Source organism: Lissotriton vulgaris, chromosome 5 (genome assembly GCF_964263255.1).
Source record: "Lissotriton vulgaris chromosome 5, aLisVul1.2, whole genome shotgun sequence".
NCBI classification, from domain to species: Eukaryota; Metazoa; Chordata; class Amphibia; order Caudata; family Salamandridae; genus Lissotriton; species Lissotriton vulgaris.
In genome coordinates, this window is record NC_141693.1 from 54387558 (window position 1) to 54401463 (window position 13906).

Sequence of the window (13906 nt, forward strand, 5' to 3'; positions counted from 1 at the left end):
ACGCATTGCGCTGGGGGGGCGCTCTAGGATAGGGAATAGATTTAATTTACTATCCAACACCTTCCCTAGTGTCCACGGGGACTGGAGTTGGAATAGTAAATTAAACTATTCACTATCCAGCACCCCAAAGCGCTATGAGTTGTAATGGTATGCGTAGTAAAACCTGCGTTGTAACAGCATGCGTGGTAAAAGCATGCGTTGTAACGTCATACAACCCCTGGTTTCTGTTGTCTGTTTCTCTGACTGCAACTCACAAATATCTGTGACTGCTATGTACTTGTTAATTTATTGCAGGGTATTCACAACACAGTTCTGTCTTGGACAGATGTGGAAAATATATAGTTATCAGGTTCCAAGCCAATGAACAATCCGTGGAAGATCATCCACCAAAGTGCCACTGCTACTTACCTGTACTATACATCCCACTGCTCCTTACCTGCAGTTTAAGTATAACTGCTACTTACCTGCAGTTTAAGTATAACTGCTCCATACCTGCAGTTTAGGTATAACTGCTCCTTACCTGCACTGTGCCCACAAAGGTCTCTCTCTCCCGCCTCCACTCCTCTGCCTTCTTGTTGTCCGGCACAACCTCCCCAATGTAGGTCCTTAGCTGCTGTACTAGGGCATTCTGGGTGTCCAGCTCTGTGGAGGCCTTGCTACATTTTGGGCATGGTGAGAAACAAGAGGTAGGAAAGATTAAAGCAAAGTCTTCAAGACCAAGGGTACAAAAATTACAGGCCTGTGTCATGCCAAGAACAGCAGAGGAAACAGGCAACCAACTGAACAGAAAGTTTCCTATATACTTTACTCACAAAAACTGTAATGATAAATGAAGTCACTTTACATCAAGTTTGTTTGCCAAATGCTAGTCCAAGATGGTCAGAGACATGCCAGATTTTTAGGATATATAAGAGCTAATCTAACTACCATGAACCTAAATAGGAACCATTGACATAGTCTGTAGGCGTTCTGAAAGTGTAGTAAACTTCTGACAGCAGCGTGTCAGAGGCCACTGTAGCACCTCATGCACATTGTGTTTGTTGAATTGGTGACCAAGTGTGTAGGTGAAACGGAATTCAATGCCAGAAAAGGACAAGAAACACCAGATCTGCTTTCAGGTCACATATTTTAACTTATTCTATGTCCAGGTTTCGGGTCACATATATTAACTTATTTTATGTCTGAATTAAAACATTTGTATTCTAATGACCATATACTTAAACCTACAACTCGAACTAGACTAGTTAATTTGGAGATCATACAATTTAGAGATCATCCTCCTGAACTCAACCAGCTGCGTCCCGTGGCAGATAGCTTTCACAGGCGAGACAATCATAGGACTGAATATACCTTCCATAGGCAGAACAGCCAAAGGACGACTGAACTCACAGTGATATCTCTGAACACTCAATCCAGATATACTCCTTTTAACCGAAACATGGCTCTCTCGGGAGTTAAATCCAGAGATCCTTGCTGCACTCCCTAGTAACTAGTATATTCTCCAGGCGAATAGCACACCAGGGAAAACAGGGGGAGGAGTTGCTGCTATAATTCGTCAAAAGCTAAAGTTTACTACCCTAACTGCTCAAGGAATCACTTAAGTTGATAGCATAATTATTTAACTGGTCTCCTCTCTTACCCCCTTGATCTGTGTGCTAATTCATATAATATGCCTCACTTCCCCCAGCTATTGGGTGAACAATATACCCCACTTAGTAATAAATCATACTAAAATTCTTCTGATCAGTGATTTCAACTACTGGGCTACTGAGGAGATGGGTGGCCCAAGTTCATCATAACTGGCTGACTCACTTAATAGATTGAATTGTGTTTAACATGTGACATCTCCCACTCACATAAAAGGATATATCCTTGACTAAGTCTGGGATTCTAACCTCACAGTATCTACTCTGACGGTTTCTCCATGCACCTGGTCCTATCATTTTTTTAATAAAGTTCTCTCTTACTAATCGGACTATAGCCAAATCCCAAGTTAAGGTGGGCCTAATGGCGAGGAATTGATATCATGCCAATATTAACGCCTTCTGTAAACTGCTGGCAACCGTGATGCCTACTAAACAGTCTCTGGTCAACAAACATAAAGATAATATTAAATCACGGCTAGTGGCCACCAGTGATATCCATGCCCCTCTCAGGAAAGTCAAAACAGCAAGACGCCACGATGCTCAGAGATGGTTCTCAGAAGATCTTAAACTTTAAAAATGTGCTTTGCATCGTACTGAGTGAATGTATCTGGAGATGGAATTACTTTCCAGATAAAAAAAAGAAATTTACCAAGCTCAACTCAAACAATAAAAAAACTCTATCCTTCAAACCAAGGCCACTTATTTCTCTAATAAAATCTTGAAATCAACAAACAAATCCACAAACATATTTGCAATTGTTGCTGAGCTCTCCAATCCGGACAGTGTCATGGTAAAATTAGCTCCTACCCAGTCACCGTGTAACTCTCAGAATACCTTTTCTATTGATAAAATCATCACCATTAAATCCAGTATACCCGCTAATTCCCCTCCTGGTGCCCAGCCAGCAGCCCTGAGGAACTCCCACTCTCTGCATCAGTTTCCAATTATTAGCAGAGAAGTCTTTCTGGATCTGTTGACCAAAATTAGGTCTGGATCTTCTATCGATAGCTGCCCGCACATTTTGAGGGAAGCTTTTCTCAATTGTCCTGACCCACTCTTACTCTATTGAATAATTAACTTATCCTGGGCTTGGGTCCCAGAGCTTAGGGAAGCAGAAATAGTTCCAATTATCACGAAAATAGGTGCAGACCCACTGGTCCCTACGAACTATCGTCCTATCTAATTGCTAACCTTTTTAGCCAAGGTATTAGAAGCATATGTTGTCAACTGACTCTGCTCTTTTATTGAACAGTCTCAATTCCTTGACTCCCATCAAGCGGGCTTTCAGCCCTCTCACTCAACGGAGGCAGCAATCCTGACCGTATTAGATGAAATGAAGAAAGAAGCAGACAAGGACACCACTCAGCCTCTAGAGCTCCTTGATCTCTCTGTGGCTTTTGACACGGTAGACCATAAACTTCTGGTGGACCGAGTCAAGGACGCAGGGATCCAGGTCTGGCCCTTACATGGCTCACGTCCTTCCTAGATGACCGCACTCAATCTGTCGTCTTTCGCAATTCATGGCTCCTAAAGTCAAATTACCATGTGGTGTGCAGCAGGGATCCTCCCTGTCCCCGCACCTGTTCAATTTGTTCCTCTTCCCAGTAATTCCTACAAAAACAAGATGGCGGACATTTGGAGGTCTGAGTTTGGAAATGGTATGCCCTCTTCGACCAACCAAGAGGAAGAGCCAGTCATTTTGATACTGGTCAACAAAGCACCTAAAACATTGTTGTAGCACATGCCTAATTCTCTCAGTTCAACCATTACACATCAGACATTCATTATACACAATTACTACATATTTTGGCAGCACATACCCTTGAAGACAAAGCAACACTGTCCAACTCGTTTAAAAAGCAAACTATTTTTGTTTCATTGTGGAGAACATTCCAGTCTCAATGATGGCTGCTTGGTGGAACATGAATTACTGGAACTACACCTATTTCTTGTGGTCACCTATGCCTAAATGCCCGGGCAACACCAGAGGGACGAGATGTTCACTTCTACCTCAGTTCCTCAGCCAGGTTGTCCTTCTGTTGCCTGGATGTGAGCAGCTGCTCCTGAAGTTTCATGACTTCCTGTCTACTCTGCTCACGCTCCTGCCGAAGGTCTTCCTGCAGTGCTTGCGCAGTCTGCCGCAGAGAGTCTGCTTCACAGCACTGGGCCACAGCGGCTGAGGAGAGCTGTAAAAAGGACCAAAACATGAGAGGGAATTCTTTGGAAGCATCCACCTGGAGAAATCATTTTCAAGTCACCAAAGTCAGCAGTGTGAGATGCCAGCAGTATTTTACCAAGCAGCTTACGACAATTGTTGTTTGGATGGTTTTCCGAGAGAGGAGTATTTGAATTCCTCGTTACGGTCAATGATCTCACGGGATTCCTAGCCTGTTACAAGACTGTGTGATGGAGTTTTGCAAATTTGTTTCCCCTACATCCTCCCTCCGGAACCACTTGCCCCATTGAATTGTGGTGCATTTTACATTTGTAAAGTGCATTGCTACCACTAATGTAACCCCAAAAGTGCCTCTTCTTGTATGGTCACCCCCAAGGTTTTCAACTGATGCTGCGGGTTTTTACCTCTGAGAGTGCATGGAGGCCTGCTAACCAGACCTTGGTGCCTGTGCCTGGACCCTGAAGTGTAATTTGAAATGGCTAACTTACCTGTCAGTCCATAGTAAATGGCATCCTGGTACCCAGGGCATGTAAGTTAGAGGGCTGCTCCAGACTACAGCACTGGTTGTGCCACCCTGGATATCCCCCAAGTAAAACAAGTCCCCCAGTCCGGCACTGCAGACCAGTTGTGCACTCCTAGCCCGATTTTACAATTGAAAACAATGGCAAAGCCACTACTTTCCCTGCGCATTTGTTTAAGTCACTCATCTGACAGGCCTACAGAGATCTGAGGCAGGGTGCAACATATGACACAGGTAGGACACGTACGTTACATGTCCTGACAGTGAATACACAAAACCCCTGTTTTTACTGTGACTTGGTTGCCCAATTGGTGAGTACAGGGTTACACGCCGACCTCTCAGCTGTGCTTACCCCTGAACGGTGGGCACTCCAAGGCATCAAACAACTCGTTACATTATGCCCAACTTGTATCTCAAGTCTAAATTAATGTAAGTGGTTGCAGTGTGCAGCATTTATAAGGCTGCCACCTTGCTGCCTTTAAAACTCTTGTGCCTTCCAAGGCACAAATGGAGCATGTTCTACAAGACAGCCTTCTGCCCTTCTGAAGAAATGTGCCAAAAACTCTCCGGAAGGAGTACAATGAGGGATTGCAAGCCAGAGAAGTGTTAACTCCATCCTGCAGGAAGCCACTTACGTGTTCACCCCAAAAGACAGGCTTCAAAGGAGACGCCGCCTTTGAGGGCCATATGTGTCACACTATGGAGCAATGCAGCCCCATTGGCATACAGGTTGGCAGGGGGAGCAGAGAGGGCAAACCAGTTGCCAAACCGGTTTCCCCAGGGGCGTATAGCCATCAGATAATCAGGAAGTGTTCATCAGGAGAGAGAGAACCTGGAAGCCCATAGGGTGCCAACGGCATCCTGCCCCAAGGACATTTTCTGAGCAGAAGAGCAGAAGAGTGGCACCAAGATTTTAGATCTCGACTGACTTGGAAGAAGGGTCAAAGAAGACTACCCTGCTGAACAGAGCGACCAGTAAAGAGAGACTGATTTGTCAAAGACTGCTCCAGGTGGCGAGCAAAGAGAGGGACTGTGTCAGCCATTTCCTGCTCACTGGGAAACTGTCTTCAGAGCCCAGTCAAGCCAAAAGACTCCGGGAGCCAGCTAACTGGCCTTCTGTCAACAGCTGTCGAAGCCTGCTGGGGCAAGTTGGGGGCCCAAACTCTTCAAGCTGCTACTACCGTTGCCGCTGTGCAGCACCAAGGCCAATACCCAATGCACAGATTTGCACCAGAGTTTGCTGAGCCCGGCAGTGCTGTTGGAGCGCCACTAGAGCTCTCAGAAGGCAGTCATTGACCCAGGAAGGATTGGCCTGTGACTAGGACACTGGGTGACTGGCAGTCCAGTGATGACTGGACTTTGGCCAGACTGGAGAGGACATCGTGGGACGTCGATTCTGCAAATCCCTGCACCATCTTTGTAGACCAAGGAGCATCTCCAAGAAGACCCCCGTCATCCACAGCATGCTTGGAGCAATTTCAAAATCGTTCATCCCTTGTATCAGGACCACTGCAAAGGAAATCATTCCAATGCGGATAAAGTGCCTGGAACTGCTGGAAGGCGGCATCTTCTGTGGAGATAACTGTTCTTGAGGACCTTGCTTGTCGCCCAAAGTACTTCTACGTGACTGCATCTTTGAGAACGTTTGACAAGTGCATTTACTTGAATTTGCTAAGACTTGTTCCCAGTGGAGTGAAAATATTGTGATTTATTATTTCTTGTAAAATCCATAACTCTGGAACCCTATGATGGATCATTTTTGTTCTAGTGTCTAAAGTCTTATGAAAATACAGTATATTTTTATGAATTGGTTTTAGATCTGAGGGATGTGTCAATTTCTTCTTCAATTGTGTTGGTGCTGTTTAAATGCTTTACACTAGTTCCTCTGTGTAGCCCTTGCTGCTCAGTGCCACAGCAATCCAGGGTTGAGCTGGGGGTTTCACAGACAAAACCCAAGGGCCCTCAAGGGGTTGGTAAGTGTATTACATGGTGAGGTTGCAAAACCACACTATAAAAGACACCCCAATGTGCTGCAGCTTTGTTTCAAGCCATAGTTGTGTCATGGTTGGTAACGTCTAGGTTTCGAGTACCACCAGCACAGGCATCTATGGGTGTTGTGTGTGAAGGCAGATTGGGTGATCCAGAAAGGCATGACTGCACATCAGGATACTAAGGATGTATTTTATTGAAGCCTAAGAGTTCACTAGGACACATGCAGGTCTTGGACACGCAACTCCTGAAGTCTGAGCTGCAGCTGCTTGCTTGAAACCCATGTAGGGCATGAATTATCCCCATGACACATTCTGAGGTGTGAAAATCTCTAGAAAAGGGATCACATTACACATTGTTTGCTGGTGAAAGGGGGAAATATAGTGCCTGGTGAACGACATGACAGATGTCTATGCTCTGCTGCTCTAAAGGCTGCAAGCACACCAGCATGCTTCTGGACTGTGCAGGCTGTATATATGAGGTAGAAAACATTGCACCCTTGTCAACCTGCAACTCTCAGGGTGCGTAGTTTCTTTTTGTGAAATTCCAAGAATTGCACTGCAAGTGTATATGGGAGCGTGCAAGCCAGGCACTTAGGGAAGTGGGTTCGTTTCCCCAATGCATGCTGCTGTCTAGGGGTTCTCAGTCTCTGCCTTGAAGTAACAGAAAAGGGAAGATGCTGCCTATAACTGGCGGAGCCCTGACACAGACAGGGAGGAGCAGAGGAAAAACAGAGTGATATATCAATGAAAAGGTAACAAAGAAGACCCCCATGCACAACCAGTGGACTCCTGATGAGAGCACCACTACATAGACTCCAGATGTGCACACTTCTACAGATGCCGGAGCACTGGAATGGAAATAAAGGCAATGAGCGAGGGTGCTTTTATCATAGACTGCATTTAAGGTCCATCATAACCATCAGGACACCGGCACCAAAGGACATAAGAATGGAATCAGAGGGTGATGATCGGTCAGTAACAGTACGTGGTACGTGGTAGGAGGTAGGACTCGGAGAACAATAACATGCAGTGTTTAGGAGCAGGGGACTGAATTAGTGAGATGTGATCGACTTTTGCAAATGCCGAAATAGAAATTTTTCTTGGATAGCAAATGTTTAGTAAACTTAGGTCAGTGATAGGCTAGGACTCTGCGAGCTATTTGAATTTATATGCAAAAAAATTATAATACGACAAAACAAGATTTCAAAAAAGTCAAGTGAGATCCCTGAATTGTTCATCTACACAAAGACATACCATTAACCTAGCTCTAATATTTATTCCCAGAGCCTAACTGTGCTCCTATACAATGTGTTCTCCGTTTTACAAGGGGGTACCTCCTGTGGCACTTTTCTACTGCATCTGCTTTTCGCACCATCTCTTTAGACATGACATACGCCTTTCATTTATTTATCCTTAACTATAACACAAACCCTCACACTTTACCCAAACCCCAATAGAAACTCTTACTCCAATCTGAACTAAAACACCTTCCCTTACTCCCATGCTAACACAGTCCAGTACTCTTAGCCCTCTCCGAATGCTTACTCCAACTCCTGACCCATAGACATTCCCCTACATCATCCTTCACACCATACCTTTACTCCATCCCTTAAGTCTGAACATAAACCTATCCCTACCCCTATCCCTCATCCCTAACCCCAACACTAAAAGTCTAGAATATATTTTTGAAGTCTCATGTTCCCATCTTTTTGTCACTTTACTTTACTGGGAGAGGCAGATGTTGAAGAGATCATTTATGACAAAGTATGAACCTGGGATGGTTCAAGGTAGCAAAGTAATGGGTTGACCAAGGCCTTGGGAAGTGCATTAATGCCAAAGGTAAACCATGAGGAGCACATGAGAGGGTTGATGTAGGGGCTATGATGAACATTAATGTATGCCCCCTGGCCACATGAAGCATATCATTGAGCAGACCAAGACCTTAAAGGACACATTAATGGATTACGTAAGTCCTAGAGCACAATACTGAAAGAATGTAGGCTGAAAGAAGTCCAATACTGGCTACGGCTAACAGTGAGAGCACATTATTGGTATGTGTTGGCCAAAAGAGTGCACACGAGTAGTTGGTTTTGCCTCTGAAGGTGCACAAAATTCTCTCCTGGTTTCCTTACCTGGGACTGAAGTTTCTGTTCGGCATCCTGAAGCAGCTCTTGCAGCCTCTCGTCATGCCTTCTTCGGTCTCTTTCTCGGCCTTCAGCTGTCTCGTGAAGCTCCAATCTCAGGGATGACACTTCACGCTGGTGTAGCTCCATAGCGGACTCTAACTCAGCACGCAGTCTTTCATTCTCTGCCCGCACCTGGTCTCGCTCCTGGCTTAGCTTGCTTTCCAGACGCTCTACTTCAATTTTCGCCTGCAGCTGCAGTCGCCCTAACTCAGCCTGGTGGGCCATGGCTGCCTTCTCTGCCTCCAGCATCTTCTGCATTTCAATGCTGGCCAGTTGCACCTGAACTCCCTTCAGCTCTTCCTGCAGCCGGCCAAGGACCTCTTCCCGCTCCTGTAGCCGTGCTTCCTGCTGGCTGGACAAAGCCCGAAGCCCAGTGCATTCAGCCTCCAGGCGGTGGATATCACGGATCTGCTGTGAGATGATCTCTGCCTGCTTGGAGATATCCAGGGCATGTCTGTGTGATGCACGATCTTCTTCACGGCCACGGTCCAGGGACCTAGAGCACAGCACACAATCAGACAGTATTGTGCATGGAAGCACTAGAATAACAGAGTGCAGCTGACCAGGTTGAACAATTTATTGTGGGCCCGCACAACCCAATCCCCTTCCTCCTGTAATGCCACAGCAGGGGAGGTAGTTGGTCATGATAATGCAATATTGGCAGGGTTGTGTAAGGGTCCCAGTACTAGAATTGTAGGAAGTGTAGTGGGTCATGGCATTGGTGTATTGATAGCTCTGCTCTAGGCCCTAGTACAGAATAACAGTAAGTGCAGCAGGTCTGGATTGGGGTGCATTGGTAGAGCTGTGTGTGAGTTTAAGAAATCTATCTGTCCTGTGGTGCCTCAGAAAAGTGTTGCCCATATCTGCACCATCTGATGACCTCCAATGAACATCAGGGCCATGTGTGCTTAATGGATGCCTGAAGATAACATAACTGCCACTGAGACCAAAAATAATGCAAAGGCAGCATAAAATGATAGCTGCATCCTGACTCACAACAACCAATGGTGATTCCATGGCCAAGGGTTGTATCAGTCCTGCTTCTTGCGTGGCTAAAGCCACGAGGATGGCCTATGGGTGAAAACCAATCAATCAAGATGGATTTGTAAAGCCCCGCTAATCAACCAACAGGGTATCCAGGCTCTGTCATCTACTAAAGGCTCATTTGAACAGCCAAATATTGAGGGCCATTCGGAATTACAGAAGTGACGTGTAATCTGGAGTTGTGTGGTGAGGCTGCACAAAAACAGGGGCAAAACAAGAAGGCACACAAAAAACAGGGGGAAAATCAAGGAGAAGGCACACAAAAAACAGGGGGAAAAGCAAAAAGGCACACAAAAAGCGGGGGGTCAAGGAGAAGGCACACAAAAAAACGAGTAAAATCAAGGAGACGGCACACAAAAACCAAGGGAAAAACAAGGAGAAGGCACACAAAGAAAAACCTAACAAGCCTTCTAGCAACCCTTCTAGCAAGTAGGAAAACAAAAATCAGGGGGAAATAAAGGAAAACAAAAATCAGGGGGGAAATAAAGGAGAAGGCACACAAAAAACAAAGGGGAAAAGCAGGGAGAAAGCAGTGATAAAGAGGGATGAGCAAAGAGAAGGCACTAAAACAGGGGGAAAAGCAAGGAGAAGGCACAAAAATCAGGGGGGGGAGACAACAAGATGGCAGAAAAACAGGGGAAAAGGCAAGGAGAAAGCAGTGAAAACAAGGGAAAAGCATGGGGAAGGCACACAAAAAACAAGCATTGGAAATGCAATAGGTCTCGCATTAGGAAAGTTTGAGCTATTGGTATTCTAAATGACACTTTTCATTTATGTGTTGGTTTTGAAAGTAGCAAAATTAATAGCTTTGTCAGTTACAATGTCAATAGTTTTAACTTTTGCAAATGTGACACCTATAGCATTTGTAATGCAATGTGTGTTGTATTTACGTGACTTAGATGTATTGATATTATAAATAACAATGGCTTTAAATTTTGTAAATAATTAATACTTAAATAAAAGTTATTGTAATTTATAATGGCAATAGCTTAATTGTTTGTAAATAACTTTTGTGAAGATTATGTTCAGTGTATTTTATTGTGACGAAAATCCAAGAACATTGCATTTGCACCTAAACACACACAGAGCCACACACATATAGATGTGGTGGTGGTGGATCTGGGGGATATGGTGGTGGTGGATGTGGTGGTGGTGGTGATGGTGGATGTGGGGGTGGATGTGGTGGTGGATGTGGTGGTGGATGTGGTGGATGTGGCAGTGGATGTCATGGTGGATGTGGAGGTGATGGTGGATGTGGAGGTGATGGTGGATGTGGAGGTGATGGTGGATGTGGTGGTGGATGTGGTGGTGGATGTGGTGGTGGTGGTGGATGTGATGGTGATGTGGTGGTGATGGTGGATGTGGTGGTGATGGTGGATGTGGTGGTGATGGTGGATGTGGTGGTGGATGCGGTGGATGTGGTGGTGGATGCGGTGGTGGATGCGATGGTGGTGGTAGTGGTGGATGGGGTGGTGGTTGTAGTGGATGTGGTGGTGGATGTGGTGGTGGATGTAGTGGTGGTGGGTGTGGTGGTGGGGGTGGATGCGGTGGTGGTGGATGTGGTGGTGGTGGATGTGATGGTGGATGTGGTGGTGGTGGATGTGAGGGTGGATGTGGTGGTGATGGTGGATGTGGTGGTGGATGCGGTGGTGGTGGATGCGGTGGATGTGGTGATGGTGGATGCGGTGGTGGTGGTGGATGCGGTGGATGTGGTGGTGGATGTAGTGGTGGTGGTGGATTCAGTGGTGGTGGATGCAGATGTGGTGGATGTGGTGGTGGTGGATGCCATGGTGGATGTGGAGGTGATGGTGGATGTGGTGGTGGTTGTGGAGGTGATGGTGGATTTGGTGGTGGTGGTGGATGTGATGGTGGATGTGGTGGTGATGGTGGATGTGGTGGTGGATGCGGTGGTGGTGGATGTGGTGGTGGTGGATGCGGTGGTGGTGGATGCGGTGGTGGTGGTGGATGGGTTGTTGTTTGTGGTGGATGTGGTGGTGGATGTAGTGGTGGATGGGGTGGTGGTTGTGGTGGATGGGGTGGTGGTTGTGGTGGATGTGGTGGTGGTGGATGTGATGGTGGATGTGGTGGTGATGGTGGATGTGATGGTGGATGGGGTGGTGGTGGATGCGGTGGATGTGGTGATGGTGGATGCGGTGGTGGTGGTGGATGCAGTGGTGGTGGATGTGGTGGTGGATGCGGTGGTGGTGGTGGATGGGGTGGTGGTTGTGGTGGATGGGGTGGTGGATGTAGTGGATGTGGTGGATGTAGTGGTGGTGGGTGTGGTGGTGGTGGTGGATGCGGTGGTGGTGGATGCGGATGTGGTGGATGTGGTGGTGGTGGATGTCATGGTGGATGTGGAGGTGATGGTGGATGTGGTGGTGGTGGTGGTGGTGGTTGTGGAGGTGATGGTGGATGTGGTGGTGGTGGTGGATGTGATGGTGGATGTGGTGGTGGATGCGGTGGTGGTGGATGCGGTGGATGTGGTGGTGGATGCGGTGGATGTGGTGGTGGATGGGGTGGTGGTGGATGCGGATGTGGTGGATGCAGATGTGGTGGATGTGGTGGTGGATGTGGAGGTGATGGTGGATGTGGTGGTGGTGGTGGTTGTGGAGGTGATGGTGGATGTGGTGGTGGTTGTGGAGGTGATGGTGGATGTGGTGGTGGTGGTGGATGTGATGGTGGATGTGATGGTGGATGTGGTGGTGGATGCGGTGGTGGTGGATGCGGTGGTGGTGGATGCGGTGGATGTGGTGGTGGATGCGGTGGTGGTGGTGGATGGGGTGGTGGATGTAGTGGTGAATGTGGTGGTGGTGGAAGTAGTGGTGGTGGGGGTAGTGGTGGTGGGGGTGGTGGATGCGGTGGTGGTGGATGCGGTGGTGGTGGATATGGCGGTGGTGGTGGATGTGGCGGTGGTGGCGGTGGTGGATGTGGTGGATGTGGTGGTGGATGTGGCGGTGGATGTGGCGGTGGATTTGGAGGTGATGGTGGATGTAGTGGTGGTGGTGGATGGGGTGGTGGATGTGGTGGTGGATGTAGTGGTGGTGGGTGTGGTGGTGGTGGTGGATGCGGTGGTGGTGGATGTGGCGGTGGATGTCATGGGGATGTGGAGGTGATGGTGGATGTGGTGGTGGTGGTGGATGGGGTGGTGGATGTGGTGGTGGATGTAGTGGTGGTGGGTGTGGTGGTGGTGGTGGATGCGGTGGTGGTGGATGTGGCGGTGGATGTCATGGGGATGTGGAGGTGATGGTGGATGTGGTGGTGATGGATGTGGTGGTGATGGTGGATGTGGTGGTGGATGTGGTGGTGGATGTGGTGGTGGATGTAGTGGTGGTGGTGGTGGTGGATGTAGTGGTGGTGGATGTGGTGGTGGTGGATGCAGTGGTGGTGATGATGGTGGAAGTGGTGGTGGTGGATGCGGTGGTGGTGGAAGCGGCGGTGGATGTGGTGGTGGATGTGGCGGTGGTGGATGTGATGGTGGTGGATGTGGTGGTGGATGTGGCGGTGGATGTCGATGTGGTGGTGGTGGATGTGGTGGTGGTTGATGTGGTGGTGATGGTGGATGTGGTGGTGGATGCGGTGGATGTGGTGGATGCGGTGGTGGATGCGGTGGTGGTGGTAGTGGTGGATGGGGTGGTGGTGGTAGTGGATGTGGTGGTGGATGTACTGGTGGTGGGTGTGGTGGTGGTGGTGGTGGTGGTGGATGCAGTGGATGCGGTGGTGGATGTGGTGGATGTCATGGTGGATGTGGAGGTGATGGTGGATGTGGTGGTGGATGTGATGGTGGAGGATGCGGTGGATGTGGTGATGGTGGATGCGGTGGTGGATGGGGTGGTTGTGTATATTGTCTAGAAGCCTTGTATCAGCAGAGCTGGGCATTAGAATCACTCACTTGTGGGTACAGAAGAGAAGGAGGGCACAGTCAATCTTAACGCAGGCAGACACAATGCAGCAGCGGTCAGTGGTCACACAGGGGGCTGCATGGCGGTGAGGGGAGCGACCGGCCTGGTAAACAGGATAAGGGTAAAGGATAAGTGTAGGCTAAGGTCTAGGGCTAGACTTGGAGTTCCCCATTTGTAAATCAATGGAAAGACATGTAACAGTACATATTAGAGGTTAGATTTTACAATTTAACGGAAAAACGATAGGGATGCTTACAGGATTAACAAATTGCCAACAAATGTTTTATCACTCATCATAATTCTCATTTAAAGTAGAGAATGAAAGCGGAAAAATCAAAATAGAATTCGGGAAGCAAATTAACCCATTTTCTTGGCCCCCTCTAGTTCACGACGAGCTGAAGAGAGAGAGGAACAAGACGGAGGGCATTGCTGTGGGGAGGGGGG

General features: G+C 47.8%; 1 protein-coding gene across 1 annotated transcript in view; it reads right to left on the reverse strand.

The window, feature by feature from the left end:
- CCHCR1 (coiled-coil alpha-helical rod protein 1) overlaps positions 1–13906 on the reverse strand; it is a 121936-nt gene that overhangs the window by 91959 nt on the left and 16071 nt on the right. Inside the window, exons 4-6 of the mRNA XM_086920830.1 lie at positions 8466–9015; positions 3657–3832; positions 521–656 (exon numbers count right to left, since the gene is read on the reverse strand). Of these exons, the coding sequence (XP_086776956.1) occupies positions 521–656; positions 3657–3832; positions 8466–9015 (862 nt within the window). The remainder of the gene's footprint in view (positions 1–520; positions 657–3656; positions 3833–8465; positions 9016–13906) is intronic.